The sequence below is a fragment of the Podarcis bocagei genome (assembly GCF_964188305.1).
Source record: "Podarcis bocagei genome assembly, chromosome: 13".
NCBI classification, from domain to species: Eukaryota; Metazoa; Chordata; class Lepidosauria; order Squamata; family Lacertidae; genus Podarcis; species Podarcis bocagei.
Window position 1 is genome coordinate 44330272 of NC_138138.1, and position 13715 is coordinate 44343986.

A 13715-nucleotide genomic window follows, 5' to 3' on the forward strand; every position below is an offset into this window, starting at 1 on the left:
GGCTGACTTCCTGTTTAGACCTTCCCATTTCAGTACCAAATTGAAATAAACTTTTAAGTCCAATTTTCCTTTCTACTCGCAAGTCCTTATTTAGAGTCCAATTGTCCGAAATTTAAGTACTCACGGTGATTGTTTTAAAAGCCAAATTGTCCCAGGAAAAAGGCAGCGCTCTCCGGCAACGGCTGTGCGGCTTCGCTCCACGGAAGAAGCAGTTGACTCTCAGCACCGCACCACTTCCCCCTCTTCGCTCCGGAGCCCATTAGTGGGTTCCTTTGCGGGTTGGGGGGGCACCATCAACCTTTCCATACCCAAGAACGTATAAATGGAAGATGATCCTCTTGAAGCAGGCCAATGGCCCATCTGGTCCAGCAGCCTGTACTCTCACTGACCAACCAGATACCTGTGGGAAACCTTCAAGCCGTACCCAACTGCAAATGCACTGTCCCCACCATTGTTTCCTGTGTCAGTGAGTTCCATAGTTTTTCAATGTACTGTAACATACTCGCCATTGAATTGGGTTTCCCTCCCCACAAGATTTTTTCTGAATCATGTCTCCTTGAAGAAATTCAGAGTCCTAGATAAGAAAATGTAAATGAATTCTGCCCTCTCATTCTTGGAAAAGATGGCAGCAAAGGACCATGCAGACCTCACTGTGCAGCGCATTTGACAGATAAGTAAAGGTAAAGGGACCCCTGACCATTAGGTCCAGTCATGAACGACTCTAGGGATGCGGCGCTATTCTCGCTTTATTGGCCGAAGGAGCCGGCATACAGCTTCCGGGTCATGTGGCCAGCATGACTAAGCCACTTCTGGCGAACCAGAGCAGCGCACGGAAACACCGTTTACCTTCCCGCCAGAGCGGTACCTATTTATCTACTTGCACTTTGACATGCTTTCGAACTGCTAGGTTGGCAGGAGCAGGGACCGAGCAACGGGAGCTCACTCTGTTGTGGGGATTCAAACCACCGACCTTCTGATCGGCAAGTCCTAGGCTCTGTGGTTTAACCCACAGTGCCACCCGCATCCCGTTATTTGACAGATAGGGAGCTACAATTGAAAAGTTTTATTTCACCAATACTTGTGATGTATCAGAACACTCTATACTTAATAAGTATACGTATCATATATGTGACAAGTATATTGTTGGATATTCCACTGACTGTTGGCACCCTTCATCAAATGTTTGATGAGCAGATCAAATTGATTAGATCTAACCATGATGAATGGAGAATGCAAGTAAACCAGAATAAGCCCCATTAAACCTTAAAACATTTATTTCACTGAGGACATCTGTGGACTATGCTTTAAGTATTGTCTGTAAGATTATGCCCTCCTTGCAGAAGGTCCAGGGTATTCAAGTGGAGACAGAAATGGAAGGAAGTAGGACTAATAATAATAATAATAATAATAATAATAATAATAATAATAATTTTATTATTTATAACCCACCCATCTGGCTAAGTTTCCCCGGCCACTTTGAGTGGGATACAGCAGATATAAAAACACAGGCAAACATATTATTTCTTTTCTTGTTATTTGCTTTTAATCCCCTAAAGTTTGTCTGGGAAGCCTATAGTCCTCCAGATATTGCTAGACTACAGCCCTCATCATTGCTGACCATTTTCCATACTGTCTGGGGTTGATTGGTTTTGGAAGTGCCACACATCCCCAACTCTTGCCCTGGTGGAAGTGAAGCAGAATACATATTTAAAAAATAAAATGCAGAAGTTTGCAGAAGAAGCCAGAGATATCAGCATCCCTGAATGAAGGTGGACACTGAATTAAATTCACCCAAAAGGCTAGAAAGTCAGGCTCAGCAACTTTGGGAATCATGACCACCCTCAGCTGCATCTGGAGGAACTGTGTGGTCTGAGAGTTTTCAAGAATCCTCTCTCTCCCTAAGGTGCTAGCTCACATAGGCTGAAAGAATCAAGAGAGATTTTACACAAGGCTCTATAAAAGGAGTCGTATAAAAGGGCATTTGCCCTTGAGGGTTTGGGCAAACATGCATTCCCAAGGCACAGGGGAAGGAGGCTGAGAGCCAGTGGACACAACTGTAAACCTACAGAACAGCAATGAGCAGCCAATCCAGACATGCCATATGCTGGTGTGACTCCAGGTCCACTCAGCCAAATTCCAAGATGAAGATTGCACCATGCTACATGTTGGAGTCTTCATTGGCTACAAGGTCTTCTATTATGAGCTTCAAACTTCTAATTTCACCCATACACCACTGGTCTATTATTATCTAATGAAAGGGAAATAAAAATAACAGTTCTGAATATTTTCTTCAGCAATTTTCTTCTGCAATTCCACAGGGAAGCCTGAGCATTGGATGAACAACTACACTCCTGCTTGGTTATTAACAGGGCTATAATTAATATGCTGCTCCTCAAAAATCCCTGTATATTTTCTCTGGCCCCTGGCAACATAACACAAAGGATACTACAACTTAACCAGAATTCTTTAAATATTGTCTGGGATCAGCAAGTCTAATTTTGGATACTTCCATATTGTGTCCCCTCAGGAAATTAATCTACCATTTAAATGAGACAGTTTTTATCTTGGAAAAACCTATTCTAGTATTGCCAGAAAAAAAACATAGTTTCTGCATAAAACAAAGAGTTGCCTTTGTATTAAGGATGGTGTTTTTAGTGTTCTTGCTGCTGGAACTGATTTCTTACAATGTATGTGAGGCTCACATAGCAAATTGCAGGCTCCAAGGTCCACACCGTCCACTTCACACGTATCATCAGCCAGGAGAGTTCCTCATTGGTGGCATAGTTTTCCATGGTGGCTTCATCGCCTCTCCAGCAACATTCACTGAGGAACCCCCACCAGCGCTGCCTGAAGAGCTTCTGTAAGAACTAAGCCACTCATTGTATTACATCAAAAGAATGATCAAACCTAGAGTTGCAGCCTCAGAATAATGAGTGAGGCAACAAACATTTACCCTTTTACCAGGGGAATCCACTATAGATATGAATGGGACTTGTGCTGGTGCAAAAAGAAGGAACAAATGTTTTGTGAATTAAGAGAATATAGGAGAAATTCCCATTTCTGGATAGAGATATGAATATAAATGTATTGAATTGCATGTATGCATGTTTGTGTGTTTGGGAGAGGCCTTATAAGCAGCCCATTTTGCTAGACTTTATCTGAACTACTAGACTATTAGTAAGAATGTATTTTTAAAAACCTGTTCTGAGGCTGAATGTCCTTATGCTTTCATTTTCTGAACTTAGACTAAGCTTTGTTTCAGCACTGAAAGGTACTTATTATGAAGTATAGAATGATCAGCACTGACTCACGAAAAGGAAGTCACTGCAGAGAGAGACCAGAGAGACCAGAGACTTTGTAAGTGTCAGAAAAAAGACCTCAGACATGTAAGGGAAGACGTCCCATGAGCCCCACATTAGCAACCCCTACTCTTGATACTACTGAGTTTAAAATATTTAAAAACTACAAATGGTACCTACAAATACACAAATCTAAGATAAGGAAAACTTGGCTTGGCAGTAGTACATGTGGAAAGGGTCAAGGAATCTGCATCAACAGAAGTATAGTGTCCTGATGAAAGGAAATAATAGTCCTGCTCTATTCTGCCTTGGTCACCTGAAGTCTGTGTCCAGTTCTGATCACCACAATTTAAGAAGGATATTGACAAGCTGGAACATGTGCAGAGGAGGGCTACAAAGATGGTCTGGAAACCAAACCTTATGAGGAACGGATGAAGGGGTTTGGTATGTTTATCTATGATGAGAATGAGGAGAGGAATGATAGCCATTGTAAAATATCTCAAGAGCTGTCACCAGGAAGATGGAACACGCTTGTTTTCTCTTGCTCCAAACCAGGGTATTCAATTTACAAGAAAGGAGATTTCAAATAAACATCAGAGAGAACCTTCTATTGATAAGAGCTATTCAATAGTGGATCAGACTGAGAGTTAACCCCACTGAACTCGATATGATTAACTACTCTGTTGATATGTAAAAGAATACTTATTTTGAAGTTCCTGCTGATACATTTGCAACTCTTATTCTAGGGTGGTGCCTAAGGGTTACCAGCACATTGTGGCCTTGGCATTTGCAGTCAAGCAGATCAAGGAAGACCCTCACATCCTACCCAATATCACCTTGGGCTTCCACTTATATGACAGCTATATCAGTGCAAGGAGCACATATCTTGCCACACTGCTGCTTTTATCCATGGTGGAGAAATGTGTCCCTAACTATATATGTGATGTTGAAAATAGTCTGACTGGGGTCATTGGGGGACTGGATTCTGAAATCTCCTTTTATGTGGCAACTATTTTGGATATCTATAAGATTCCGCAGGTAGGACACTCATGATCAATACCTCTATTAGCTTGCATAGAGAAGAGGCAGGTTCCTCAGCATCAGTTCTGGGTGAAGATGAAATTGCAAGGAGAACCATGTACACCACCTTGAGATTCTTGGAAAATAAAGATGGTACATAATTGTAATATAAGCAAACAACAGACAGACAGACAGACAGACAGACAGACAAACCTGAATAAAGGGGAAGGTTGCAATACCCGTGGGGACGCGGGTGGCGCTGTGGGCTAAAGCACAGAGCCTAGCGCTTGCTGATCAGAAGGTCGTCGGTTCGAATCCCCGTGATGGGGTGAGCTCCCTTTGCTCTGTCCCAGCTTCTGCCAAGCTAGCAGTCCAAAAGCACGTCAGAGTGCAAGTAGATAAATAGGTACCGCTCCTGCAGGAATGTAAATGATGTTTCCGTGTGCTGCTCTGGTTTGCCAGAAGTGGCTTAGTCATGCTGGCCACATTACCTGGAAGCTGTATGCCGGCTCCCTCGGCCAATAAAGCGAGATGAGCACCACAACCCCAGAATCGGTCATGACTGGACCTAATGGTCAGGGGTCCCTTTACCTTTAGTGCAATACCTGAAAAAAATATGTAACTCTAACGTCTTACACACAAATTTAGATCACTTAAAGTATATAACAAACGCCACTGATGGGAGAGTGGGCTTTTCTCTCACCAGGAGTTTTTGGTTATGCATCATTTTCTGCTTAGTTAGGAGGGTATCTGAATTGAGCTGCTGAGTAAAGGGGGGAATTGCTTACTGGATAAAAGAAATAAGATTTTAGGCGCCAGTGGAAAAATTAGTGAGGAGGGCATGTCAAATAAGCTGGGGAATTGGGAAAATGCTTACAGCTACAAAAAACTTACAGGTAGGAGCCAGTAAAATAACTATTCCTCTTTAGCACACCCAACATAATTAAAGATACAGAGAAGTTATGGCAAACTGCAGATAAAATCCAGTTCCGCAGGCAAACAGTGAAAGTAGTTAGCAGCTGATTCACAAGTGAAATAAATGTTCATAAATAAAGTCTGAGAAGAATCAGCACCATTTTGCTGTGTGATGGGGCATGTGCATCATGAAGAAGAAAGATGAAGCTCCAGAGAAGAAATGTGCATCTAACCCAAGTTGCAATTCTGCCAAAGCCAGATAATGTCCAGGAAATCTGCTGTTTGGGGCATGGTATGTTCCCCCATCCAGTTTTATCCATTGTACAAGACCCTGCCAAATTTTGCAATGACATAAAAAAACTTTTGTTTGTTTTTAAGTGAAGTAGAGACAATGCCCTGCTCCAGACATCAAGTGTTAACAAGATTCATAAAAATAGTAAAAAACAGACACAGTGTCCCTCTCCATTCAGCAAAGCACAGGTTTCCAAACCACAAATGGGAGATGATCCCAGTTTTCAGCCCATCTGCATGTATGTCTTTTGTATAAATGAGAGAGATGCACCAAACCCTGCAATGTTGACAAAGGGCTTATTTGACTAATGTATATGAATACTGTGAAATGAATCTACTTTGTCTCTTCTATTCTTCCATTTACTTTTTAGCTCATTTATGGCTCTGCTCCAGTGATGAATGATAAAAGCCCAGGTCTTCCCTTCTACCAGATGGCAGCCTCAGAAGCCCTTCAGTATGAGGGAATTCTCTCTTTGCTTCTGCATTTCAGGTGGACATGGATTGGAGTCGTTGCAATGGACAATGACAATGGAGAAAGATTTCTGCAAACCATCTCTCCAATATTTACCAAGAGTGGTGTCTGCTTTGCATTCCTAGAAAGAATCCCCAGTATAAGTTTTATTTCTGAAATAAATGACATGCAACAACAGGGGGCAATTATAATTCATAAAATTTTTAGCAGCACAGCTAGTATAATAATTGCCTATGGAGAATCTTATTACATGACAATTTTGAGATGGCTTCCATACCTATCAGTACAGGATGACATGACATACAATATAAAAAGTAAAGTATGGATAATAATGGCCCAGGTTGAGTTCGCTTCAGTAGTTATTCAAAGGAATTGGGATTCAGGAGTATTCAATGGTGCTATATCCTTTGAAATTCACTTCAGAAACCCACCAGATTTTCATCAATATGTTGTGCACAGAAACCCTTCCAACACAGATGGGGACGGTTTTATCAGGGACTTCTGGCAACAGGCCTTTGGATGTGTATTCCCAGATATGACTTCAGACAAGGTGGAGGGGAATATTTGCACCGGAGAAGAGAAGCTGGAGAGCCTTCCTGGATCATTTTTTGAAATGAGCATGACAGGCCACAGTTACAGTATCCACTGTGCTGTGTACGCCATGGCCCATGCTTTAAATGCCATGTTCACATCCAGACTCAGGCACAGAGAAATGGCATACAGAGGGAGAGGGAAGAATCAGAATCAACAGTTTTGGCAGGTAATAGGCTAAACATCCTCAACTGGAAGAGGCCTGTTATTCCCCCACAAGATATGGGTTTCCAAAATGTTGTCAACTTGCTCATTCATCTCAGACAAGGAAAATCACTTCCATGGTAGACGTTTGCAGACCACTAATATGTTACTGCATTCACAGATAAGAAGCAGCGGTAATGATCGAGAGAGATGTTCAGCATTCTCTTTATCCCATATACACAAAATCCTCCCTCAGAACATATGGTTGCACACCACTGTGGTGTCTCCTGAGATGAAGAGGGACAGAGGTAAAGTGGTGTGGGGAGGGAGAGATAAAGAAAGGTTGTTAAAACGAAGTGAGGGATGTGGGAGAGAGAAAATTGGTGGTCTCTCCATCCCTGGACCTGACTCCACACACAGTTGACTGTATCACCGCCCACCACTTGCTGTAGGTCCTGCCCACAGCATAAAGATACCTTAGCCATGTATTAGAACTGCAGCCTTTTACAAATGTGCTTTTTCTGTTTTCAATCTAGCTCCATCACTTTCTGAGAAGTATCTCATTTAACAATACAGCTGGAGATGTGGTCTTCATCAACCAGAATGGTGAAGTGGTATCTAGCTTAAATATTGTCAATTGGATTATATTCTCCAACCAAAGTTTGCAAAGAGTGAGTGTTGGGAGGATAGATCCACAGGCTCCTCCAGGCCAATCATTCATCCTTGATGAAGATGCCATAACATGGAACAGTTGGTTTAATCAGGTAGGACTGTATAATTAGATAATTCCAAGGAGATTCATTCTTGCATACGCAATGAATATTCACCTGCATGTCTACTCATTGTCTTTTAAACTACATGTTACTGTGTAGAATATGACCAAAGCATCCAAGTACCACATTAAGAGCCAAAGGCTTACTGCTAGAAGTCACTCAAGGAATAAAGGCAAATATTTTATTTTATTATATTTGTGAATATTTTATAAATATTTCTTAACATTATAAAATAATGATTTTTAACAGAAGAAAAGAGGATAGATAAGCCCCAAGATTTTGCCTTTCTTGCTAAAAAGTGGGGAACTGCTATGTAATCACAAAACTTACACATCCCAGAACAATAGAGGGAGTATGACATCACTTCAACCATTACTACTACTAAAAAAAATAGCCATTCTACATATTGCTGAAATGCTGACTCAGTTTAGTAACATAGAGAGGGGCCCAGGAACATGAAGATTTCCAAACTCATTGTTCTCTTGCTGATCCTTCTGCACTTTCATTTACGGAATAGACTCGGCCTCTTTCTCTCTGTACTGAGAAATGTCTTCCAGGATCCAGGAAGAAAGTGAAGGAGGGACAGCCACCTTGCTGCTACGATTGCATCCCATGTGCAGAGGGGAAGATTGCAAACCAATATGGTAGGGAAAATAAATAGATTAAATAGATCCAGACTCAAAAGTAATAATTGAAAGGTGTTGTAAGGACAGTTGAGTTTACGTTTCAAAATAGATGATCTACTGTGTGTGTGATCCTGCCTCTTTCTGATCACTGCCTTTCATATAGAATCTTGGTTTAAGGCTATTGGGCAAAATTTTGCGCCACAACTTTATTGATTACAGAAATGTGAGTGGCCTCTTTCTGATCATTGCCTTCAAGATAGTCTAAATATGCCAATCAAATGAGAATGACCATGCATTGAGAGTAGTTGGATGGTATGTGGTTCAAAGCATTTCTTCTTCTTCTTCTTCTTCTTCTTCTTCTTCTTCTTCTTCTGCTTCTGCTTCTGCTTCTGCTTCTGCTTCTGCTTCTGCTTCTGTTTCTGCTTCTGCTTTTTCTGCTTCGATCACTCATAACCAAATAAGATTGTCTTCCATAAACACAGTTTTAACAATGAGTCTGTAAGTGACTGTGGAGGTCAGTTCTGGATCCACACGTCCTTCCACAGTGGGTACTTTGGTTTCCGGAACAGAGTTTATCATTATGTGGATTGGCCAAGCTTGCCTTTCTCTTTGCACATTTCTATCTTGCGTCCTGAGCATATCTAGAGGGGGCCTTGGCACTCCTTCTGACTTGCACAGGCTGCACCCTGGCTAGTGTGAATAAACATTCAGATGGCAACGGCACTGGCTGTTGCACTTACAGGACCACATAACTCTGAACCAATTAAATTCAAGAATACTGTGGTAATTAAATATAGTGGTACCCCGGGTTAAGAACTTAATTTGTTCTGGTGTCCGTTCTTAACCTAAAACTGTTCTTCACCTGAGGTACCACTATAGCTAACTGGGCCTCCCGCTGCTGCCGTGCTGCTGCCGCACAATTTCTGTTCTCATTCTGAAGCAAAGTTATTATCCTGAGGTACTATTTCTGGGTTAGCGGAGTCTGTAACATGAAGCGTCTGTAACCTGAAGCATCTGTAACCCAAGGTACCACTGTACAGAAAATCATACCATATAAGGTTTTGACATACTGAGTATGCTCGGACTTTGGTCAGACTATTATCGGTAACTGGAGTGAAATACAATACTGAGGTGAAATCTAATCCTGAAATAAAATTTTAGCAGACCATGAGGAAACTCCTTCATTTAAACTGTGATTTGGACCAATCATAAGGAGACAACAAAGTGCATTAGGAGGAAATGGGGTGAGGGAAACAAAGTGTTTTGATTGGATAGGAAATTAAACTTAATGGAATGTGTGGAATTTATGCCAAACGTAAAAAACTGTTTGGAACTCTTTGTATGATGTTTAGTTGTTTTAGGGAGTTATCCCCAGCTGAACCTTTTGTGCAGAATTAAACACTTTGGACTACTTTTCCCCTCATGGTCTCATGTGTTTTATTGGCATATCCATGAGACAGAGAAAGCTTACATTGCAACAATACCATATTACAGAGCATCAGACATGTGCTTTAAATTAAATAGAGCTCTTTCCTTCTCAGACAGAAAATAAACTTTTCAGCAAGCTGAAAAGTCTCACCTAATATATTTGTTTCCCCCCAGATATGAATGACTGTAATAAATGCTCAGACAAACACTATCCAAGCAAGAACCGGGATGCATGTCTACCCAAGGATATCAGCTTCTTGTCTTATGAAGAACCTTTGGGCATCAGTTTAGCCTGCTTCTCTCTTTTCCTTACCCTGATCACAGTTCTGGTACTAGGTATATTTATGAAGCACCACAACACACCCATTGTCATTGCAAACAACCGAAACCTCACCTACACTCTCCTCATCTCTCTCCTGCTCTGCTTCCTTTGTGCTTTGCTCTTCATTGGCCGACCTGAGAAGGTGACGTGCCTCCTCCGGCAACCAACTTTTGGCATCATCTTCTCAACCGCTGTTTCTTGTGTCCTGGCAAAAACCTTCATGGTGGTTTTGGCCTTCATGGCTACAAAACCAGAATCCAGGATGAGGAAATGGGTGGGGAAAGGACTAGGCCACTCCATTCTCCTTTCCTGCTCCATTGTTCAAGCAGGGATATGTACTGTGTGGCTGGCAACCACTCCCCCATATCCAGATGTGGACATGCACTCAGTGATGGAAGAAATCATACTAGAATGTAATGAAGGGTCTGTAACAATGTTTTACTGTGTCCTCATCTACATGAGCTGCCTGGCCACTGTAAGTTTTGCTGTGGCTTTCCTTGCCAGGAAGTTACCAGACAGTTTCAATGAAGCCAAGTTTATCACTTTCAGCATGTTGGTCTTCTGCAGTGTTTGGCTCTCCTTTATTCCTTCCTACCTGAGCACCAAGGGAAAATACATGGTAGCTGTGGAGATCTTCTCTATCTTAGCCTCCGGTGGTGGGTTGCTGGGTTGCATCTTCTTCCCCAAATGTTACATAATCATTCTGAGGCCTGAGCTGAACAATAGGGATCAGCTAATAAGGAAGAAAAATTAAAGAAATGAGAAACCTGCCCTTTGCTGTATTTTGTGTTTGGGCTGGGTGTTCATCAGTATGCAGATGATACCCAGCTCTACCTTTCTTTCAAATCAGAACCAGTGAAGGCGGTGACGGTCCTGTGTGAGTGTCTGGAGGCGGTTGGAGGATGGATGGCGGCAAACAGATTGAGATTGAATCCTGACAAGACAGAAGTACTGTTTCTGGGGGACAGGAGGCGGCCAGGTGTGGAGGATTCCCTGGTCCTGAATGGGGTAACCGTGCCCCTGAAGGACCAGGTGCGCAGCCTGGGAGTCCTTTTGGACTCACAGCTGTCCATGGAGGCACAGGTTAAATCCGTGTCCAGGGCAGCTGTGTACCAGCTCCATCTGGTACGTAGGCTGAGACCCTATCTGCCCGCGGACTGCCTCGCCAGAGTGGTGCATGCTCTGGTTATCTCCCGCTTGGACTACTGCAATGCGCTCTACATGGGGTTTCCTTTGAAGGTGACCCGGAAACTACAACTAATCCAGAATGCAGCAGCCAGACTGGTGACTGGGAATGGCCGCCGAGACCATATAACACCGGTCTTGAAAGACCTACATTGGCTCCCAGTACGTTTCCGAGCACAATTCAAAGTGTTGGTGCTGACCTTTAAAGCCCTATACGGCCTCGGTCCAGTATACCTGAAGGAGCGTCTCCACCTCCATCGTTCTACCCGGACACTGAGGTCCAGCACCGAGGGCCTTCTGGCGGTTCCCTCACTGCGAGAAGCCAAGTTACAGGGAACCAGGCAGAGGGCCTTCTCAATAGTGGCGCCCTCCCTGTGGAACGCCCTCCCACCAGATGTCAAAGAGAACAATAACTACCAGACTTTTAGAAGACATCTGAAGGCAGCCCTGTTTAGGGAAGCTTTTAATGTTTGATGTATCACAGTATTTGAATATTCTTTTGGAAGCCGCCCATGGTGGCTGGGGAAACCGAGCCAGATGGGTGGGGTATAAATAAATTATTATTATTATTATTATTATTATTATTATTATTATTATTATTATTATTATTTCTTTGTAAAATTGACTTATTTGCTTTGAGGAAAACAATCATACATTTACACATACATTATTCTCTTGCAGAATGTGTTGACAAGAAGACTCAGAGCAATTCTTGCCAAAATATACATGTAAGCAAATTCTCTATCTAGCCTTAATTCTCACAGATTTCAGCATAATGTGAAACTGTACTATTGCAGGCCATGGAATATTTGAGTATTCATTTATGGTCTATTGTTCTGTACTGCTCACAGTCAGATTTCATCATCAACCTGAAGTAGGAATACTTTATTGTCACTGTACCATTTGTTTACAGTGAGATTAAACCTCCAAGCTGTATCCAAAAGCAAATGCACTGTCTCCACCATTGTTCCCCATGGCATTGATTTCCATATATCATCTATGTACTGTAAAATAATTTATCCCCCATTGAAATGGGTTCCCTCCCCGCAAGATTTTGTCTGAATCAGGTCTCCTTGGTGAAACTCAGAGAACTAGATAAGAAAGTGTGAATGATTTCTGCCCTGGTGCTTGGAAAAGATGGCAAGAAAGAACCATGCACAGTTCACTGGGCAAAGCATTTGACAAAGCCACAACTGAAAAGTTTTATTTTCAAGAAAACAAGTGATGGATGAGAACACTATATTCTTAATACTGTTGATTTGTCTTTTTAAATGTGAAGGTTCATTATTGTTCCACAAGATGTGTAGGGCCAGAGCAAATAACAAGACCCAGTTTTACAGCTGTGAAACAGTATAGCAATTGCTGCTAAGTTATGTTAATTATCTGTATCAGCAATTGGGTATAATATATAAAGAGCAGACCTAGCTCTCGCAGTACCCTGGGGGATGGGTTGCTGGTTGGGTCATGCTTGTTGATATATTTAGTGTAAAATGAGTTTTTATTTTTGTTATTAAAACCTTGTAAAAGTTATTTTTTAGTTCCTTGTAATGTGTGGTCTCCCCAGCAAGCTTTCTGCAGCGCAACTAAACTGCAAAAAACCCCAAACAAACACAAATATGTATAATATTTGTGGCAAGTATATTGTTGTACTTTCCACTGACTGTTGGCATCCTTCAGCCAATGTTTGATGAGCAGATAAAATTAGACCTAGGTTGCATCTGTTTTCCCATAACAGACCTCAGCTTTCTGGAATCCAGGCTTAACCTCTGAATTATACCTCCTGTTATACAACTCTTAAAGGCACAAAGCCACTGCTTTCTCTTAGTTTCAACCATATACCAGAGCCTATGTTGCCAGCTTGTACTCCCTTCTCTGGGAGTAAGGCCTATTAAATCTTAAAACACTTATTTCTGCGTAGACATCTGTACTGTTAAACAGCAAGCTAACTATGTTTGTTAATGATTGTCTGTAAGATTATGTGCCCCCCTTGCAGAAAGTCCAGGTATTCAAGTGGAGACAGGAATGGAAGGAAGTAGAACTAATAATAATGATAAAGATAATAATAACTTTGTTATTTATAACCCACCCTTCTGGCTGTGTTTCCCAGCCAATTTAACACAGTAAAACATATTATTTATTTTCTTGTTATCTGCTTTCAATCCCCCTAGAGGAGGGATGGGAAGCCTATAGCCCTCCAGATATTGCTAGGCTACAGCCATCATCATTGCTGACCATTTTCCATACTGACTGGGGTTGGTGGGTTTTGGAATCCATCAACATCTGGAGTGCCACACATCCCCAACCCCTGCCCTAGCCAAAGTGAAGCAGAATACATATTTAAAAAATAAAATGCATAAGTTTGCAGATGAAGCCAGAGACATCAGCATCACTGAATGTATTTGGACACTGAATTAAAATTCACCAAAAAGCTGGAAAGTCAGGCTAAGCAACTTTGGGAATCCTGTCCACCATCACCTGGGTCTGGATGAACTGTGGAGTCTGAGAGACTTTAAGAATCCTCTTTCTCCCTATGGTGGCAGCTGACATAGGCTAACAGTATTAGGAGAGATTTTGCATAAGGCTCTATAAAAGGAGTAATACAGGAGGGCATGGAGCATCAATTCAACCTCTCCGGAGTCATAGAGGCAT

General features: G+C 42.0%; 1 protein-coding gene across 1 annotated transcript; it reads left to right on the forward strand.

Annotated features, from left to right (window-relative positions):
* Positions 1-5920: 5920 nt before the first annotated feature.
* On the forward strand, positions 5921-10635 carry LOC308571835 (vomeronasal type-2 receptor 26-like; the record flags this gene model as incomplete). Its single annotated transcript, XM_081167451.1, has 4 exons — positions 5921-6757; positions 7269-7496; positions 8023-8149; positions 9734-10635. The coding sequence occupies 4 exons, from the start codon at positions 5921-5923 to the stop codon at positions 10633-10635; spliced, it is 2094 nt and encodes a 697-aa protein (XP_081023577.1).
* Positions 10636-13715: the final 3080 nt, after the last annotated feature.